Source organism: Stomoxys calcitrans, chromosome 1 (assembly GCF_963082655.1).
Source record: "Stomoxys calcitrans chromosome 1, idStoCalc2.1, whole genome shotgun sequence".
NCBI classification, from domain to species: domain Eukaryota; kingdom Metazoa; phylum Arthropoda; class Insecta; order Diptera; family Muscidae; genus Stomoxys; species Stomoxys calcitrans.
In genome coordinates, this window is record NC_081552.1 from 213,780,373 (window position 1) to 213,799,258 (window position 18,886).

Genomic DNA, 18,886 nt, shown 5'->3' on the forward strand with positions numbered 1-18,886 from the left:
TGATTAAAAACATTGCAGCCTGCTTATAAAACTGGTAAAATCTCATACAATATGCCACATTTACTGATCTAAAACATTTTCGTTTTGCATTGATTGTCTTATAAATGGGAAATGACAAATAAAAAAGTTGTTAAAAATATTAAAGTAGCCAAAACTCATCTTTTACTGCTTATGATTTTTCATTGTAGGTTAAAATCTTGATCTCTAAATACAAGTTATAATAATTGCAGGCACATTTAATTTGTACTCTTAGTAGACATTTATCTACAAAAACACAACGATAGTGATGACCCTTAAACCCATTAACATTCATAATTTACTGAAAATTTAAATTTTTTTCTTATGGCCATAGGCGAGGTCTGTTTAATAGAAAGGTGATTTTTTTAATACCAAAAAGAATATGAAACGTCCAATCGTCTTGCTTGTCCGGACCAAAATAAAACAAGCACAAAAATAATGAACAAAATACCCAAAACAATGTCCCGTCCACCATATTACTTACTGCAACGTTTTCCTGTTCCCAAATTAAGGAAATTGAAGAGGAAACATTTGTAATATCAAAGGGGGAATACCTTCGTGAGAACCTAATTTAGTCAATCCCATGGCAGCCGGTTGCACGTATTGGATTGACCCGATGGAATCCTTTATCGGCAAGGTTAAAGAATAAAATAAAGCGTTTGAAAAATATTTGAATCCACTTTTAGTGAATAGAACACGCATTTTGTACCATATTTAAATAGATTTATAAATGAGTTTAATTCTCTTTTTGTGTTTCGTGTTACTTTTAAAAAGAGAAATCACAATAAAATATCAAAATTTCGCAAAATATAACCAGATCTTATTTAGTACAATTAAACATAATGTCTTTCACTTAATGACTGCTTTCAAAATTATTATGCTTACGTTTTTATTACATATTCAGTGAATGTGACTTGCAACAACTTTTAATTCGCATATACATACATACCACAAATTATCAGTAAAAACTCTTAATTGAAGAATTTATATTCAGAATGGAAAGGAAAAAGCAAAAACATACGGGCTTCACAATTACCTAATGGTTGGCTTAAAACGCTGTGAGCTAAAATTTTTTTATACATGTGCAACAATTATCACCTTACAATTGTTTGTCCAACAACTTAGCTACAGGTACATGCGCATCACACTTCATGGCATTCTAGGTAACGACCAGCGTGACATAGCTTTGGCAGGGCAGATTGAAGGCTACACGTTTTGCACAGTGAATGAGGATGCCCCCACTAGGATTACGAGAAGGTGCAGCAGCTCGCCAGACATTTCCATTGCATCCCCTGATCTCCTGAGGGACGTATCCTGGCAAGCCGTTATCTTTTTGGGTTCAAACCTCCTCCCCATAATCCTCACCATCGACCGACCACCCGACTTCATAACCTCTGAGCCCTGGACGTTTATCAATCAGAAAAAGGCCGATTGGGCTGACTTCAAAGAGTATACCAATCGCTCCTTCAGTGAACTGCCATCCCCCTCGGATGTGCTAGTGGCAGAGAGGAAATTTCGAAACATTATTAACGCAGCAGCCGCTCGCTTTGTTGTGCATCCCGAGAGTGACAGGGCATGGAGGAGCCGTATTCGTGGTCTCCGAGTCGATGGACAGCCATCACAATTTACCGTGGGCGCCAAATCATCCAAGGTGTTGGGACCCGACGGAATCTCTACATTGATGTAGAAGAATCTGGATTAACTTGGAGTTGAGTACCTTACTACTGTCCTCAATCTGTCTTTGAATACTCTTATACTACCCGAAAAAACCTAAAGAAATTGACCTCCCCCGGCAAACCAGAGTAATTCTGGCTTAATTACGTTCCGGCAGATGCAGCCGCCTCAACTCTTACAGAGCAAAGATTGATGCCGACGTGCAAGATGTATGTCCCGATTGTAACCAGGGACCACACGATATACGTCACCTGTTTAACTGCCCAGCCAGACCCACTCGACTCAGACCCAAATCCCTGTGGACGCAACACCATCTTAGCCGCAGAGCTCCTGGGTCTTGACACTCAACAGAATCAAGCAGACGAAAGATAGAACACAACAAACTGCTACAACAACAACAGGTTACATGGTAACTGACACGAAGTATTACCAAGTTCACATTGTTATATCTAGCAAACCAGAAATGATAGCTACATGGTATTTGTTTTTTTTTTTTGACAGTACATTATTTTTTAAAAAGTCACTGCTTCATTTACTTCTGAGTTTATTTAAGAAGAAAGTTATTCGTAACTTGATTAACTGTAAAATCACAACCGGTTATTGTCTGCAAACTCAAACACCTCAAAGTGTACAAAATGTTTGTGTATCGCACCTCACGGGTTGTAACTCTGAGCTACGATTTGTGTGCTATTCATCGTCATCACGAGAAGCAGATATTTATGTATTTAGACATTTACATTTGTTTCCTTGTTCGCAAGATCTTTCAAAATCATGCTTCACGTATGGGGATATCTCTTATAGTGTACTAGGTCTTGACATTTTGACATATATTTTTTAACTATATTTTGCGAAAATAACAAGAAAAACAAGTAAAAAGGCATTAGTTCGGCCGGGCCGAACTTTGGATACCCACCACCTCGGGTATAAATGTAAACCCCCTTCGTCACCAATCCGATGAAAATTGGATAACATATGCACCCAAATAAATATAAGTGACTGTTCAATTTTGTATTTCAAATTTCAACAAAATCAGGTAATAAATAAAGACCCTTAACCATATCGGCATATCGGTATATATGGCAGCTTTATCTATATATAGTCAAATTTTTAACATATTCGGGTCGGATGGTGTGTGGCCTCAAACTACTCACTGTTTTAAATTTCAATGAAATTGGATAAAAAAAAATGCTTTTATGGGCTTCAGACCCTATATCGGGAGATCGGTCTATATGGCAGCTATATCTAAATAAAGTCCGATCCAAACAATATTTGGGACGGATGTCGGGAGACCTAAAACTACCCACTGTTTCAAATTTCAGCGAAATCGGGCAATAAATAGGGCTTCAGACCCTTTATCGGTAGATCGGTCTATATGGCAGCTATATCTAAATATAGTCCGATCTGAACCATATTTAGGTTCGAAGTTGAGCGGCCTGAAAGTACTCACTGCTTCAAATTTCAGCGAAATCGGTTAAAAATTAAGCTTTTATGGGCTGTTGGCCATTTATCGGGAGATCGGTCTATATTGCAGCTTTATCTAAATATAGTCCGATCTGAACCATATTTAGGTCAGATTTCGGGAGGCTTAAAATAATCCACTGTTTTAAATTTCAGTCAAATTGGGCAATAAGAAAAGCTTTTATGGGCTTCAGACCCTTTATCGGCAAATCGGTCTATATGGCAGCTATATCTAAATATAGTCCGACCTGAACCATATTTGGGTCAGATGTCGGGAGGCCTAAAACTACTCTCTGTTTCAAATTTCAGCGGAATCGGATGAAAAATTAAGTTTTTATGGGCATTAGAGCCTTTATCGGAAAATCGGTCTATATCAGCTATATCCAAATATGGTCCGATTTGGCCCGTTCAAGAACTTAAGCAGCACGCATCAAAAAGACGTATCTTTGCCAAATTTCAGCTCAATATCTTAATTTTTGAAGCCTGTAGAGTGATTACAACAGATGGACGAACAGACGGACACACACACGGATCGTTAAATCGTCTTAGTATTTTACGGCGATCCAAAATATGTATACTTTGTAGGGTCGGAAATTGATATTTTGATGTGTTGCAAACGGAATGACTAAATGAATATACCCCCTATCCTACGGTAGTGGGTATAAAAAGTACAAGGGGTAACAAGGAAACAAATTAAGCCAGTAAGGAAGGGCAAAAGTCGGGCGGTGCCGACTGGATAATACCCTACACCTACCCTATAAATACAATGTGGGAGCTATTGGGTTGCCCAAAAAGTAATTGCGGATTTTTCATATAGTCGGCGTTGACAAATTTTTTCACAGCTTGTGACTCTGTAATTGCATTCTTTCTTCAAAATCTGAAGAACATAAATATATATGAGAGCTATTTCTGAATTGAAACCGATTTCGAACAAACTTCTCAAATATTGTGGTATTCATCGAGGAAAGCGTTGTGCAAAATTTTAGCAAGATTGGTCATTAAATGCGCTTGCAGTGGCTCTTGGAGTGAAAATCGGGCAATATACATATATGACAGATATATCTAAATCTGGGCCGATTTCTTTGAAATTCACCTGTAATGTCGAGAGTCATAAGAAAATCCTTCCTGCCAAATTTCGAAGTGGTTAACAAATATTCACTTTATTGCAATATTTCTCAAAATCGGACGAACATATATATGCGAGCTATATCTAACTCTGAACCCATTTCTATGAAATTCACTAATAATGTCGAGAGGCATAAGAAACCTTACTGCCAAATGAATAGGTTAACAAATGAGCAATTTCTTGCAATATTTCTCAAAATCGAACATATATATGGGAGCTGTATCTAAATCTGAACCGATTTCGAACAAACTTCTCAGATATTGTGGTGGTCATCGAGAAAAGCGTTGTGCGCCAAATTTTGACAAGATTGGTCAATGAATGCGCTTGCAGTGGCATTAGGAGTGAAAATCGAGCCATATATATATGAGAGCTATATCTAAATCTGAACCAAATTCGACGAAAATAACCAGTAATGTCGAGAGTCAAGAGAAAATCCATCCTGCCAAATTCGAGACAATCGGTTAACAAATGACCATTTTATTGCATTATTACTGCAAAACGGACGAACATATATAAGGGAGCAATATCCTAATCTTAATCGATTTTTCCCAATTTCAATAGGCTTTGTCTCTACGCCAAAAAAATGTGCCAAATCTGAAGACGATTGCATGAAAATTGCGACCTGTAGTTCGTACACAAATTAACTTGGACAAACGGACAGACGGACATAACTAAATCGAATCAGAAAGTGGTTCTGAGTCAATCGGTATACTTATCAATGGGTCTATCGCTCTCCTTCTGGGTGTTACAAATAAATGCACTATGTTATAATACTCTGTACCACAGTAGTGGTGTAGGGTATAAAAAAAAACTTCTTTAAACTCTGAGTCCTGTCGGATTAAGATTTTGCTTCAATGATTAGGAACCTTCTGTTTTTGTGCCGATTTCGACACCACTTGGCTGAATACCTTCTACATATCGCCAATAGTAGAGAGGGGATAAGCATCGCTAAATCTAGACGTTTAGAGGAGCTTAAAGGGGCTCATTGTCAATATAACCTTTCTCCTCACGATTCTGCAAAGCTAATGCAATAATTAGTTAATTTTTTGCATTATAGAAACCGCGCTTAGTTTTGCAATATCAATATTTTTGTAAAAAGAAAAACTGTCCTATTACTATAGGGTAGTCAAAGTTCGACCTAATAGAAAATTAAAAGTTGTTCTACATAATTAAAGATATCTGCTGAATTATATTCACTGTTTAATATTCACTCGCATTTGTAGTTTAACTTTTATTGACAACACACCAACAAATTTTTGTTGAAGTAAATAGGAAAAAACGACATGGTTGACACGGTCTACATAGTAGCTGCAACAAGAACTCCAATTGGTAGGAAATAGTAAATAAAAAATAAGTGGCTAAATAAAGACTTCATAAAGTGTAACAATATTTTATTAATATTTATTAATAAATTATTATAAAATTTGATTTATATCCATGCTATCCTAGGTAACTTTAATGGATCGCTATCCATGCTGAAAGCTTCCGATTTAGGTGGCTTTGTTATAAAAGAATTGCTGAAAAGATCGAATGTAGATGCAAATGACGTTGATGAAGTCATAATGGGTCAGGTAAATAAACTGTGTATTTATATCCACCACCATAGGGTTTGGTCATGCTAGTCTAAAATATAAACAGCCTATGTTTGTCATAAAAAAATCAAAAATTTTTTTGCATAAAAATCTTTTTTTCTATAAAAACAATTCTTGTTGTTTTAAACCCATTAAACAATAAATAGCAAATTTAACAAAAGAGACCCTACCTCAACGAACTTGCCTCATATTTCGCTGAAGGAAATCTGAAGATATCTGCCACCAAATCTTCAGCCACATTGTTCACTACAAACACGCGTGAGGTGAATACTGAGCTGACTGTGATGGTCGATGGAGAAATGATTCCGACCAACAAGTGTCCCAAAATACTTGGCGTCACATTTGACAGCTCTTACACATTCCCTCCACATGCCACAGCAATTTGCTATAAAGTCAAAAGTAGAAACAAGGTCCTCAAGTCACTTGCTGGCAGCACTTGGGGTGCAGACAAAGAAACCTTGTTGACCACGTACAAAGCAATTGGCCAGTCTGTGGTAAGTTATGTAGCACCAGTGTGATCTCGTTAGCTTTGTGACACACAGTCGAATTATATTCAGATCTGTCAGAATGCCGCGCTCCGATCTGCGACGGACTGTCTCCTCAGTTCTCATGTGGACCACCTCCATCAGGAGACAATGATCCTACCAGTGCGAAGACATAACTACATGCAGTTATGTCTTCGCAGAGACTATCCAAATCATCATCTTGTGGATAGATATCCACCGCCCAGAAGCCTGAAGGTGGATCTACATGATCCAGAGCGTAAGGTTCAGCGCTACAAGAGAGAACCTCTAGATCAAGCGGCATATCAAGCAGGTCTAGACAACATTCATGAAGACACGGTAGCAGATGCGGTAAATGGCTACCAAGTGGATGTAGTCCTTGGAGAACGACCGCCTCCCATTGCACCTCAACCTGTCTTTGAATACTCTTATACTACCCAAAGAAACCTAAAGAAATTGACCTCCCCCGGCAAACCAGAGCAGTTCTGGCTCAATTACGTTCCGGCAGATGCAGCCGCCTCAACTCCTACAGAGCAAGTATTGATGACGACGGGCAAGATGTATGTCAGATTGTAACCAGGGACCGCACGATACACGTCACCTGTTTAACTGCCCAGCCAGACCCACCCAGATCCCTGTGGACGCACTCCATCTTTGATAACCAAATTTGATAATTTGAGCCCTTCCAAGACTTAGGTCTACTAAATTTTACTGATATTTAATATTCAATACGTTTATGATCCGCAATACATCCATACACCTAAAGGGCCCAGATAGAGCCACAAATAGATAAGATCCAATATAAACCAATGTCCCAATTAGACTTCTTGAGGTCCTAAAATTCGCTTTTGTTTCTATACAACAATTCACGTATAATCTTGACAAATTTATATAAATTTGTAGCAGAACCCATGGTGGTGGACATTTTTACTATTTCCTCGTATTATTCCTTACTTATGATAGGCACTAATGGCGGGAGAAAGACAAAACCCTGCAAGGCAGGCATCTTCTAAAGGGGGTCTGCCATTCAAAGTTCCCGCTTACAATATAAATATGCTGTGTGGTTCTGGATTAAAGTAAGCATAGTAAGATTGAACGAAAAAAAAAACATACCAAACTAATCTAGAAAGTTGTCTCCAACAGGACAGTTGTTTTAGGTTATCAATCAATATGTTGCGGTCATGCTTCCATAGTTATTTGTGGAGGACAGGAGAATATGAGTGGGACTCCTCATGCTATATATTTACGCGAAGGTATTAAACAGGGTACCGGTACCATGTTTGATACCATGTTACATGACTGTCTCATCGATCCTGTGGAGGAAACGCATATGGGTATCACAGCGGAATGGCTGGCCAAAGATCAAAATATCAGCCGAGAAGAACAGGACCAATTTGCATTACGCTCTCAACATTTAGCGGAAAAAGCCCAGCAAAATGGTTATTTCGATAAAGAACTTACACCAGTGACATTGATCGATAGTCAAGGTACAAAGACATTTGACAAGGACGAATTTATCAAATTGGGAACTAAGTATGAAAAATTGCAAAAATTGAAACCCTGCTTTATTAAGGTGAGTTTGGTACTTTAGCCTTTATTCAGTGTTTTTGATAACTATCTGTGTTTACAATGCTTTAGGAAGGTACTGTGACTCCTGGAAATGCTTGTGGTATCAACGATTCTGCCGCAGCCGTTTTACTCATGTCTAAGCAAGAAGTGGAAAAACGAAAACTTGTACCTCTAGCTAAAATAGTGGCTTGGGCTCAAACTGGTCTCAAACCCATAGCCATGGGATTGGGTCCCGTCTCAGCTATTAACTCTGTGGTGAGCAAGATACCAATTACCACAATTTTTATTATTATCTAATGATTAATATATCACATTTAGCTTGTCAAAGCCAATTGGTCTAAGGAGGAAGTCGATCTATTTGAAATAAATGAAGCATTTGCTGCACAATCTTTGGCAGTGGTAAAATGTTTAAAATTGGACGAATCAAAAGTAAATATTAATGGAGGAGCCATTGCCTTGGGTCATCCTATTGGAGCTTCTGGTACTCGCATTCTCGTAACACTATTATATGGCCTTGAACGTATAAATGGACAAAAAGGTATTGCAAGTCTTTGCATTGGCGGAGGTATGGGAATCGCTATGGCTGTGGAAAGAGTTTAATAGTCTACCTGAAGTCAATAAATTGAAAATGTTAACATGTTTTTAAAAATGTTAAAATGTGATTTCTTTTTATGTATATATTCACTAACTTTGTTGAAAGTGCTACAATCCCCTTTTCTTGGCCGAGAACATACGATTTTTTTATGCCCTTTGCTCAGCGCTTCCTTTTTGACACAAATCTTGGAGTTTGTTTTTTTAATTATCTTGCCATCAAAGTTTTGTTCTTCACTACCTGCGTGAGCTATCCTAAGTTGTTCTATCATATAACTCCCTCGCTGGTGTAACTTTCTCCATTCTTACAACATGGCATAGCCAACATAGACGTTGCAATCTAATATGTTAAAATATTACAAGTCGGGTTATATGTACCTGATTCAGTTCATGTTTCCGATAATTTTCGTCAATGTGGGAAACCTTTGCTTATCTTCTTGGCAAGATCCGAACTAGTCGTTTGCGCTGAACGAAAAGTTAGCCTATGCGCAGCCTTTTAATGCAATATCGCTCATCTACTTGTTGAAGAGTAGCAAAACTCTAAAAATTGTTTTTACAGGCAACGCATTGTAATATCTCAATTCCTTTTACACATGATAAAACATGATAAGGAACGTATTTATAAAATTAAGCTGACCAAGTAAAAAAGTGGTAAGTTCGGCCAGGCCGAATCTTGGGAACCCGAAACCATGGATTCTGCTGAAAATTTCTACCAAATCAGGCAAAATTTTAAATTATAAACCGATTTTGACCATACTTTATAAGATTGTTGGAAATCGTAACATAACACTATATGTAAAAAATGCTGGGAGCTACCGTGCGCGTCCACAGGTTGCGGATAGTGGAATGCTACCAACGGAGTAGCTGCAATTGCAGTCGGCGGTATCGAGCGGAGATTCTCAGTGAGAGGTCGAGCGGCACCAGCTCATGCATAAATACTGATTGCCTATGATGTTTGATTTGACAATGCGTGTTATTGGCGCTTTTAAATAACCAATGTACATCATGTTCCGGTGGCGATTGGTTCTTTGGGCCGGAACGAGCTTGCTTACCTAAAGGAGCTTGGCGAGGATCGTCACCTCCACATGCAAATATGGCTACAACAAAAATAACCTTCTTCAATAACAGGTACTACTACCAAATTTCCTATAAACATTCCACTAAGGAAGAGGGAACACTTCTCCCATATCAAGTTTAAGCTCAATGGTAAGGGGCCTCCATTTTTATGCCAAGTCCGAACTGTGTGCCGCATAGTGACACCACAGAGAAATGTTAACATGGCAGGATACCTTAAGTGTGGCCAGCATTACCTTACCTTAATAGGCTATGACAGAACATTTGTTCCACTAGCGGAAAGTAGAATAGCGTTCCAAGCGCAGCAGTCTTCTGCACTCATTTTAAATCTCTGACACCAAGTTTCGAGGTGTCTCCCACCACTTGATCTTTTCATCGGGCTTTTGGTCTTCCCGGTTTGTTTGTACCACCGTGTTTGCCTTCAAAAGACTTTTGATACGTGTAACTATCGTCTTCATACAGCTCGTGTTTCATACGTCGCCTATATTCTCCATTAACGCCAGCTGGTCCATATATTTTAAGAAAAATCTTTCTCTCAAACGCTCCAAGCATTTTGGGAGTTGATACCATCCATTTCGTCTTGTTTTCATTTACAACCAGACCCATTTTCACTGATTCCCTTGCAATTCTTTCAAAGGCTGCAGTTACTACTTCCGGTGACCGACCTATGATAACGATGTCGTCGGCAAAGGCAAGTAGCATTTGCTGTCCTTTGAGTAATGTGCCCTATCTATTCACATCTGCACCTCGTATAATCTTCTCCAGCAGGATATAAAAGAGATCAAACGATAGGCTGTCTTCTTGTCTGAAACCTCGTTTGTTATTAAATGGTTCGGAGAGCATCAGCAAGTGCCATCCTACAGAGTATTATTAATTTTGTAGGGATTTGGTATCCCTACTCAAACATGGTTTTAAATACCTTTGAACGTAAAGGAGTGTCGAAAGCAGCATTGTAGTCAGCAAAGAGATGGTAGGTGTTGATTTGCCCTTCTCGGGTCTTTTCCAGGATTTGGCGCAGTGTGAATATCTGGTCCAGGGTGGATTTACCAGGTCTAAAGCCGCATTGATAGGGCTCAATTTTCTCATTGACTTCAGGGTTTCATCTTTCTCATAGTACGCTCGAGAGTATCTTGTATGCGATAGGGAGGAAACTTATACCTCTGTGGTGGGCACATTCCGTCTTGTCTCCTTTCTTGTGTATGGGACAAGTATGCCGAGGTTCCAATCATCGGGTATGCGTTCTTCTAGCCAGATTGCGCACATAAGCTGATGCATACGCCTTATCAACGTGTCGCCTCCGGTCTTAAATAATTCAGCGGGTAACCCGTCGGTTCCTGCTGCCTTATTGTTCTTTAGCCGGGTCAGTGCTATCTGGACCCTATTCTGACTAGGAGGTAAACATTCTATACCATCATCATTGATTGGTTCTGCGGTATCCTCTTCGCCGCCAACGTCGGACACTAGCAGTTGGGTAAAATGTTCTTTCCATATCCTCAGCATGTTATCTGTGTCAGTTACCACATTTCCTTCTTTGTCTCTGCAGGAGGATGTGCCTGCACCAAAGCCATCGGTTTGATGTTTAATTCTTTGGTAAAATTTCCGGACTTCATTCTGACTCCTGTACATCGCAATTCGCTCACACTCACGCCTTCCATTTCCTTTTTCTTTCTGCGGGACGTTTCTCCTCTCACCCGATACCTCTCCTTCATCTGGCGCGTCGCTACTGCTTGCAGGGTTGCTCTATATGCCGCATTCTTGGCTTCAGTAGCATCTCGACACTCATTGGGTTTCTTGGAGGAGGCTTCCGGTACCCAAGTACGGATTTCGCGGCATTTTCCATGGAGTAGGCAATAGTTTGCCACTGCACCATTATATCATCCGAACAAGGAGTGCTTTCATCAAGCAGTTGGGTCATTCGAGTGGAGTATGCCGCTGCCATCTGTTATGTTTGCAGCTTTTCAATGTCAAGTTTCCTTGCAGTGTAAGATCGTACTTTCATCGCCATGCTTAAACGGGTGCGAACCTTAGCTGCAACAAGGTGGTAATCCAAATCTATATTCTCCCCACAGATCGATCGTAGATCTAACACGCTGGATGATTGCCTTCCATCATCACAATGAGATCAATTTGGTTCCTCGTGTTTTGATCGGGTGACAGCCATGTGGCATTGTGAATATTTTTGCCGCGGCGAAATTATTAGCCTTAACCTATTACTGGATGTTATCTCGTGGAGGCTAAACTTTCCGACTGCTGGACCAAAGATCCCTATCCTTCCCTATCTTCGCATTAAAATCTCCCAGAACGATTTTAATATCATGGGCGGGGCAGCAGTCATATTCTCTCCCAAGGCGCTCGTAGTAAATATCCTTGGTCTGCTCGTCTTTGTCTTCCGTCGGGGATAATGGTATTACTTACGGAAAATGTTGACAAAACTTCCTTCTATTGGGTTGCCCAAAAAGTAATTGCGGATTTTTTAAAAGAAAGTAAATGCATTTTTAATAAAACTTAGAATGGACTTTAATCAAATATACTTTTTTGCACTTTTTTTCTAAAGCAAGCTAAAAGTAACAGCTGATAACTGACAGAAGAAAGAATGCAATTACAGAGTCACAAGCTGTGAAAAAATTTGTCTACGCCGACTATATGAAAAATCCGCAATTACTTTTTGGGCAACCCAATAAATTTAGAATACTAAGTAATAACATTTGACTCCAACTTTTATGTCTGTAACAATTTCTTCGTGTGTTTTGGCAAACTGTCAATCCGGTTGATGGCAAAATTGCGGATTGCATTTGATTTGAGTTTGTTGTACAAGTGAGACCACCTTTAATTGTTTCGCCATGCTACTCCGTATAGAGCATTCCACTATCCGCAACCTTGTGGAATGCTTCTCCTTGCTCTGATTAGTCGAAACAAATTTGCCAAAAATTTTAAATGTCAGGGCGAATCGAATTTTCATCGCCCTGTTTACATATTTTGACATATCAAGTTCCCAAAAAAGATGCTTTGTTGTAGCAATTCGCCGATGCGGCCACCTTATTAATTACGCCTTGATTAGGATGTTCTATTCAAATGACACAAATATGTTACTTGAATTTATGAATTTGTTTTGTTTTTGCTGTATTTGTTTTAGATTTTAAATATTTTATTTTAAAATTAGACAAATTTTACAAAATAACGATGTACTTTACTACCACTTTTACTACAATTTAAAAAAATAATTAAGATTAGTGTATTTATTCAGTATTCATTCATATGCAATTCAAGTGAGTGGCAGTGTACTTTATGGGGTCATAGATTAATATTTCGAGGGGTTGCAACGGAAGGACTAGATTCGTATGTCCCCATCCTATGGTGGTGGGTATAAAAATTGATTTTTATTGTTATAAAGGGTGATTTTTTTGAGGTTAGGATTTTCATGCATTAGTATTTGACAGATCACGTGGGATTTCAGACATGGTGTCAAAGAGAAAGATGCTCAGTATGCTTTGACATTTCATCATGAATAGACTTACTAACGAGCAACGCTTGCAAATCATTGAATTTTATTACCAAAATCAGTGTTCGGTTCGAAATGTGTTCAAATTTTGACAAATTTTGTTCAGCGATGAGGCTCATTTCTGGTTGAATGGCTACGTAAATAAGCAAAATTGCCGCATTTGGAGTGAAGAGCAACCAGAAGCCGTTCAAGAACTGCCCATGCATCCCGAAAAATGCACTGTTTGGTGTGGTTTGTACGCTGGTGGAATCATTGGACCGTATTTTTTCAAAGATGCTGTTGGACGCAACGTTACGGTGAATGAACACATTTCGAACCGAACACTGATTTTGGTAATAAAATTCAATGATTTGCAAGCGTTGCTCGTTAGTAAGTCTATTCATGATGAAATGTCAAAGCATACTGAGCATCTTTCTCTTTCACACCATGTCTGAAATCCCACGTGATCTGTCAAATACTAATGCATGAAAATCCTAACCTCAAAAAAATCACCCTTTATATGCACTCTTCAAGTGCATGAGCAATACGTGCTCTTATTTAAACCAGCAATCTTGTTTTGCAAATAAAACCATTGCTCGTAAGAACCAAACACGAAGAGTGCTTTCTAAAAATGCCTCACAGCATTACTATTTAGACTTTTGAAATATGTAATCCATCTCTTTATCAGTTCATACATCAACGAGTCTGGCTTCTCGTTTTGTGTTTATTTTGGGAAAACAATTACATTAGCTGTTAATATAGACAAAGGTCAAATGTATGTGCATACATGCTGGAGCGTTAGAATTAACTTAAATACTTAATGAAATTATGGTTTTTATAATCAGAAAGTAAGTTATATTGCATTTATTATTTAAGAAAATTCGTACAGCAAAAAAAAAAAAACTTGGACGCACCTTAATATTAGTTTTTTACAAATTGAGAATAGTAATCCCAAATAGAAAAATACATAATCTTATGGCCATCGGTTAACGATAACACGTGTCAAATTTGTATCTAGCATTTTCTAAGGGATACGGTTGAGGGTTTTAGATCTTATAAATAAATTCTTTAACAAAGTACATCTTTATACGGCTTTTAGCGCTAAAACATGAACTGTACCCTACACCGCAGTGATGTGGTGTGACGACAGCCTCAGGAACGTCTCCTAAATCGGTTAAGCCATGTCCACATTTCTTTTCGGTACCGTTCGTCTGTCCGTCGTTTTTATACCCACCACCATAGGAAAAGGGGGAATATTCATCAAGTCATTCCGTTTGCAACATATTGAAATATCAATTTCCGACCCTCCAAAGTATATATATTTCGGATCGTCGTAAAATTCTGAGACGATTTAACTATGTTCGTGTGTCTCCCCGTCCGTCTGTTGTAATCACTCTACACCTTTCTGAAATTTGGCACAGATACGTCTTTTTGATGCACGCTGGTAAAATTCTTGAACGGGCCAAATCGGACTATATTTGGATAAAGCTGCTATATGGACCGATCTGCCGATAAAGGGTCTGAACCCCATAAAAACTCTATTTTTTATCCGAATTTGCTGAAATTTGAAACAGTGAGTAGTTCAACGCATCCCAACATAGGACCCAAATATGGTACAGATCGGACTATATTAGATATAGCTGCCATATGGACCGATCTGCCGATAAAAGGTCCGAAGCCCATAAAAACTTTATTTTTATCCGATTTCGCTGAAATTTGAAACTGTGAGTAGTTTTAGGCCTCCCAACATAGGACCCAAATATAGTACAGATCGGACCATATTTAGATATCGCTGCTATACAGAACAATTTCCCGATAAAGGGTCTGAACCCCATAAAAACTCTATGTTTTATCCGAATTTGCTGAAATTTGAAACAGTGAGTAGTTCAACGTATCCCAACATAGGACCCAACTATGGTACAGATCAGACTATATTTAGATATAGCTGCCATATAGACCGATCTGCCGATAAAAGGTCTGAAGCTCATAAAAGCTTTATTTTTTAACAGATTTCACTGAAATTTGAAACAGTGAGTAGTTCTACGCCACCTAAAATAGGACCCAAATATGGTTTTAAGGGTAAAAAAACTCATAAAAGTTTTTGTTTATTTTGTTGTTGAAATTTTAAATACAAAATTCAACAGTGACTTATATTTATTAGACCACGCAATATCCTTGCTGACTTTGGGTGCATAAGTTAACTATTTGCACCGGATTGTGATGAAAGGGGGTTTGCATATATACCCGAGGTGGTGGGTATCCATCTTCGCCATGCCGAACTTAATGCCGTTTTACTTGTTAGTAATCAAGGTGCAGGTAACTTTTGTTATCCAACCATCAAGAAGATCGATATCCAGTTATCTTATCCGCCTTTTCCAAAACTGCAGTAACGGATAACTTTGATCAACCCATGATGTGTATATCATTGACATAGATAAATATATTTAAAGGTGCTGAAAAGATTTCCAGATGGTATTCACTGCGGAAATTCCACAGCATCCTAGAAAAAGTACCCTCTAAGAAGTAGCATCTCACAAACGTTGTCTGGAAGCTACTGTGAGGCAGCACCCTATCTAAAGGAATGGGCAATCACAATACCAGGATGAGGCATCGGTTTATTAGCTAACCCTTTAAAAACGCAAGAACCATATGCCTTTATGAAGAAAATTAAAAACGAATTCTTCTAAAGTTAATAATTTTGTAAATATACACATTTTACTTTGATCTTATAGTAAAAATTTATAATTTCACATTTGAACTGAGTTTTCTATTTTAAAAAGTTAAGAAGTATAGTAACAACCATAAATTTGATTTTTGCTTGTCATTGGTTTTTCATCTTGTATGTCACAGAGAAAAAAATATATGTAGCCTTTAATCCACTAACTGATCGTTTGACAGATTTGAAGCATAGCGTTGAACATCACGAGATAGAAATTTCTCTTGATGAGGAACATCGACTATAGCATCCATATTTGGAATACATAATTGTGAACAGTTCGCAATAATACCGGACCATAGAGTGAATTTTTCATTCACACAAAAATAAGATCCCCAGGAAGATGAATGTACTATAGGTCTGTACTCATATCCATTTTCATATTCTAAAAGTTCTTCACATATAGCTATAGAATCCATAGATGCCTTGGTGTATGGTGCATATACATCTTGCAATAAATTATCTCCAAAATATAGGCAATGAGCGTCACTTACATCTATGCTAAGAATATGTTTACATAGACTCTCTTTTAACTGTTGCCAATTGCCCTGGCTGAAGCTGTTTCCTTTTGATAGCAGATCATCTTGCAGTGCTATTTCACTACACGGTATTTCGACCAAGTTGTCATTTTGAAGAAAATTTCTTTGCATATAAAAGAAACCAGGCTTCAGGGCGAATGATATAACACAGTGAAATAAATCCCTCCAATTGGTTCCCAATGCATAAGAAGCCGTAAAGTTGGCAAAATCTATATTCGAACCTGTCAATAAATATACAGCCTTTCCTGCGAAACGCAAATCTTTAAGGTGTTGTATTACTTTGTGGTCTGTCTTCAGAATGTATTTCTCCGGATTTTCCTTTAATGCCTTAAAATAACCGCTTTCTCCATTGGAAAAATTATTTCGCGAATACAAATTCACCAATCCTGATAATATATCTGGCCAGACGTTACTATAGTCGGTTTTTCGCAAACCATTATTTTTATTTGGTGTGTCTTCTTTTTCGTCCAGTATATCAACAGCTTGGGCAAACACCAAAAACGCCGCTATATTAAAATAGTCCACCAATGTTCTTATTTTTTTCGACAACGGTCCATTCCATGCAGCCAGGGGATCTTTGATGTAGTCTTGAGCTACATCCCATGTATTTGTCGTTCCATAAATTTCTTCGATTTCGTCAGCCCTAAGGAAACGTGTACCATGGGCAGCTTTTAGAATTTCGCCATTGACTGCTAATTTTAATAAATTCCCTCGCTCTGCATCTAATATCAAACCTTTTTGTAGAAAATCACCATCGAAATTCTTTTCGAGAAAGACAGGTGGATAATTTCTCTCCACCAAATATTTGACTAAGAGTTCGTATACCAATGGAACCATATTATTAAGATTAAACCTTAGCAACGTGCCATCCAAATCAAATCCAATTATATCATATTCCAGAAGATGAAATTCCTTCAAATGCGACATTTTTTGTTTTAGGAACCCAATCTGGCTGTTATTTTTAAATATTGCTTCGCCCCTCTATCAATCGTTACGTTTCCATAAAAATATTAATTAAAAATAGATTTTTTTTAGCGTATATTTAGAATACTTAATGAAAATTTCTAGTAATCGGTATCCAAACTATTTTTAAGAAAATAAAAGCGTGCTAAGTTTGGCCGGGCCGAATCTTGTATACCCTCCACTATTGATCGCAATTGTCAAGTTCTTTGACCAATATTTCTTTATAGGTAAACAAATGATAAGAATTGCTATTGATTAAAAACGATTCAAGCACAATAGTCTACTAGACCATACGTCAACGGTGAAAAGCGAGCCTCCAGATTTCGACTTCCATTTTTTTCTCAAACTTTTTTTTATACCCTTCACCATAGGATGGGGGTATACTAATTTCGTCATTCCATTTCTAAATTCAAATTTTGCCCATGAACATTCCACTACGGTACAGGGGCAAACTTCTCACATATCAATCAGTGCGGTCCGATTCAAGTTTAAGCTCAATGATAAGGGGCCTCCTTTTTATAGCCGAGTCCAAATGGCGTGCCGCAGTGCGTCAACTTTTTGGAGAGAAGTTTTACACGGCATAGTGCCTCACAAATGTTGCCAGCACAAGGAGGGGAAACCACCGCTGAAAATTTTTTCTGATGGTCTCGCTAGGATTCGAACCAAGGTGTTCAGCGTCATAGGCGGACATGCTGACCTCTGTGCTACGGTGACCTCCTTCCGTTTGTAACACATCGAAATATTGATCGGACACCCAATAAGGTATATATATTCTTGGCCGTCTTGACATTTTTAGACGATTAAGCAATGTCCGTTCGTCTGTCCGTCGAAAGCACGCTAACATTCGAAGGACTAAAGCTAGGTGCTTGAAATTTTGCATAAGTACTTCCTATTAGTGCAGGTCAGTTGAGATTGTAAATGGGCCAATTCGGTACATGTTTTGGTATAGGTGTCATATAAACCAATATGAGATCTTGACTTCTTGAGCAGCTAAAGGGCGCAATTCTTATCCGATTTGGCTGAAATTTTGTATGAAGTGTTTTGTTCTAACTTTTTACAACTGCGCCAAAAATGGTTCAACCCGGTATAGGTATAGCTCCCACATAAAGCTTTGGGATATTGACTATTGAACCGTTAGAGGGCGCAATTGTTATCCAATTTGGCTGAAATTTAGCATGATGTGTTTAATTTTGACTTCAAATCACGTATGGTGAAGGTCATAGCAAAATTCATTGTGTAAAATTTACTAAATCGGATTAGAATTGCGCCCTGTAGACGATCAAGAAGTAAAATAAGGTGATCGTATTATATGGAAGTTATATCAGCTTATGGCCCGTTTCAGACTATATTAAGTACGTATGTTAGAGGTTATAGAGACAGGATTACGATGAGGATTGCGTCCTCTAAAGGCTCAAGAAGTAAAAAAGGGAGATCGGTTTATATCGGAGTTATATCAGGTTTAGAACCGATTCACACCACATTTGGCACGTTTTAATCAAATCGGGCAAAATGCGCCCTCTGGCAGCTCTCGAAAAATCGATTTATATGGCAGCTATGTCAAAACATGGACCGATTTTGATTTTCA

The 18,886-nt window shown here is 38.3% G+C and overlaps 2 protein-coding genes across 2 annotated transcripts; one reads left to right on the forward strand and one right to left on the reverse strand.

Moving 5' to 3' along the window:
• Positions 1 to 5,533: 5,533 nt before the first annotated feature.
• On the forward strand, positions 5,534 to 8,540 carry LOC106084824 (acetyl-CoA acetyltransferase, cytosolic-like). Its single transcript, XM_013248754.2, has 6 exons — positions 5,534 to 5,605; positions 5,726 to 5,847; positions 7,335 to 7,447; positions 7,515 to 7,944; positions 8,010 to 8,195; positions 8,259 to 8,540. The coding sequence occupies exons 1-6, from the start codon at positions 5,560 to 5,562 to the stop codon at positions 8,538 to 8,540; spliced, it is 1,179 nt and encodes a 392-aa protein (XP_013104208.2). The 5' UTR covers positions 5,534 to 5,559.
• Positions 8,541 to 15,954: 7,414 nt separating this feature from the next.
• On the reverse strand, positions 15,955 to 17,294 carry LOC106084829 (5'-nucleotidase domain-containing protein 1-like). The gene has a single exon (XM_013248760.2). It carries the CDS (start codon positions 17,263 to 17,265, stop codon positions 15,955 to 15,957), a length of 1,311 nt encoding a protein of 436 aa, XP_013104214.2. The 5' UTR covers positions 17,266 to 17,294.
• Between the last annotated feature and the right edge of the window lie 1,592 nt (positions 17,295 to 18,886).